Genomic DNA, 2,684 nt, shown 5'->3' on the forward strand with positions numbered 1-2,684 from the left:
AATTTAACTCTTCATGTTTAAAAATTTCATCAATCTAATCTTCTTTTTACGATACTGTCAAACCAAGCAAGCTCATTGGATTAAACTAGTAGTTGAATAACTGAATTCTACAAAAAAAAAATTATTGTTAAACTATCATTATACCAAGAAATTAAAAGAAAAGTAATATAATTTTTTTGGAAGAAGAATAAAGACTAAAATGATGAAAATAATAAATATGAAGGATAAAATTTATTGAATTCCTTCATATATGACCAAATTAATAAGTGTATAGGTTTTAAAGTTTAAAATTGTTATTATGATCACGTCACTATTCCATTTAATATTTAACGATGGAGCGACATATTTAGACCCGGAAAAGCTACGTCTATAAGATGCATGCGCATAGTCTATAACTTAAGTTATAAACATATACTACATTTTAATCACCTCAGACTATTCAAAAAAGATAAAAATAAAAAAGTGACATTTATTATCAAGTCCATAATTAAATGACCTTGGGTGTAATTTACCCAAAATTTTATGACTTTGCAGAATTTACGCAATGGGATATAGAATCATTTATTTTCTCCATTAATATTATATTCAACTCTTCTCTCTATCTCTCACTGCATCTCTTCCTTTTGACTTGAAGCTATTATGATTTTTCTGGAAATCCCAGATGGGATTTTTTGTAGCATTTGATTCAAGTTTAGAGTTTCAATCTCGGTAACTTGTATCCAGCAACAACAATGGAGTTGATTTCCCATGAAATGAAGCGAAGAAGCTTGCTTTCTCCATCGGAGCAGCCGTATTACCTCCCTCTACCACCCCAGAACTTGAACTCCGGTAGTTTCAACTTGAGCAACAAGGTAAGTCCGAGCATATTACTCATCATCATAATCCTAGCCATCATCTTCTTTGTCTCCGGTTTGCTTCACCTCTTGGTTAGATTCCTCATGAGACCTCCAAATAGAGAACCGGAAGATTCAGACAATGTGACGGCTGTTCAAGGACAGTTACAACAGCTGTTCCATCTCCACGATGCCGGCGTCGACCAATCGTTCATCGATACTCTCCCTGTGTTCCACTACAAAGCCATTATAGGTGTGAAGAATCCCTTCGATTGTGCCGTTTGCTTGTGTGAGTTCGAGCTTGAAGACAAGCTCAGATTGATTCCAAAATGCAGCCATGCTTTTCACATGGAGTGTATCGATACTTGGCTCTTGTCTCATTCGACGTGCCCTCTGTGTAGAGCTAACTTAATCCCTGATTTCTCTCCGGGCAACGCTTGTTCGCCCGTTGTTCTTGTGCTTGAATCTGGGAGTGAGAGCTCGAGGGAGATTGTGAGTGAAATCGTCGAGAATAATGAAGTTGACGATGAAACAGTGATGGATTCTGGGGGAAAAGTTGTGCCTGTTAGGCTAGGGAAGTTTAGGAACGTTGATGGTAATGGCGAAGGTAGTGATAATGGAAATGTTGATGATAGAAGATGTTTTTCCATGGGGTCATTTGAGTATGTAATGGACGAGAATTCTCTGTTGCAAGTTCCGATACGAACTCCGATGAAGAAACCGTCGAGGAAGAAGAAGACTCGTTTGCCGTTGACACCGGGACACCGCCCCGCGATCTCCGAATACGATTTCGAGTCGAGTCGTTTCGAAATCACGAGCAACGGCAGTGACAACAACGGCGAGCGTATCGATACGAGCAAGAAGGAAAGCTTTTCGGTATCGAAAATTTGGCTCCGGGGAAGGAAAGCCGAATCATCAAGGAGGACCTTTTCATTTCGATTACCCGAGCACCGCCATGTTGGTGGTGCTAACGGCGGTGAAATAGGCTCCGGGCGGTGGAAAGATGGAGTGAGCGAATTGGGTTTGGAAGAGGAAAACCAGAGAACACCGTCTTTTGCAAGGAGGACATTGCTTTGGCTAGCTGGGAAACAAAACAAGGTTGTTCACTCATCTTTTACACCAAACGTTTAGTTTCTCTCTCATTTTCCTGGGAAAATCTTGTAGCTGGAAAATTTGGTCATAGTGAAAGAAATCTTTTTTTCATTTTACTTGTCCAAATCGGGTCATCATTTTTTGTTGTTTCTGGGTTCAGATTCCAACTTCTTGCAGAGCAAATTAAGGTTTACATACATTTCTGGTTTTGTTATTAGATTTTTTTCTGAGTTTGATTCAGAACATGGAAGAACAAAATGGAGTTTTTGATTCATGAACATGGAATGTTTAAACATGGAACAATTAATGATGATGGTAAGTGAGTGGTGGGAAATCCAAATTGAATTTGAACTCTCTTTCATTTTGCATTCAATTTGAAAGCTTACCGACAGAAAATTGCCCAAAGGCTGGTACGTCTACGTTACAGACTGCATTTAATATGGTCTTTTTAAATGAGTAAATTATCCTTTTTAGTATCTAAACTATTAGTTTTGATATGTTTTAATGCTTAATTTTTAATTTTTTTAAAATCATACCTAAAGTTTAATTTTTATTTCATTTTAGCACTCATGCTCAAAATTTAACGTTAAATTTTAAAAAAATTAAAAGTTTAGGTACTAAAACGGATCAAATTGATAGTTTAGGTACTAAAATTGTTAACTTTTTAACGAAGTGTGCCAAAATGAAACAAAAATTAAATGTTAGGTATGATTTTGAAAAAAATTAAAAGTTTAAGTATTAAAATGGATCAAAATTGAT

General features: G+C 36.5%; 1 protein-coding gene across 1 annotated transcript; it reads left to right on the top strand.

Annotated features, from left to right (window-relative positions):
- The first annotated feature begins 602 nt into the window (after positions 1 to 602).
- On the top strand, positions 603 to 2,036 carry LOC120212043 (RING-H2 finger protein ATL13-like). The gene has a single exon (XM_039210482.1). The coding sequence runs from the start codon at positions 732 to 734 to the stop codon at positions 1,962 to 1,964; it is 1,233 nt and encodes a 410-aa protein (XP_039066413.1). The 5' UTR covers positions 603 to 731; the 3' UTR covers positions 1,965 to 2,036.
- Positions 2,037 to 2,684: the final 648 nt, after the last annotated feature.

Source organism: Hibiscus syriacus, unplaced genomic scaffold (assembly GCF_006381635.1).
Source record: "Hibiscus syriacus cultivar Baekdansim isolate YM2019G1 unplaced genomic scaffold, ASM638163v2 tig00109991_pilon, whole genome shotgun sequence".
NCBI lineage: Eukaryota > Viridiplantae > Streptophyta > Magnoliopsida > Malvales > Malvaceae > Hibiscus > Hibiscus syriacus.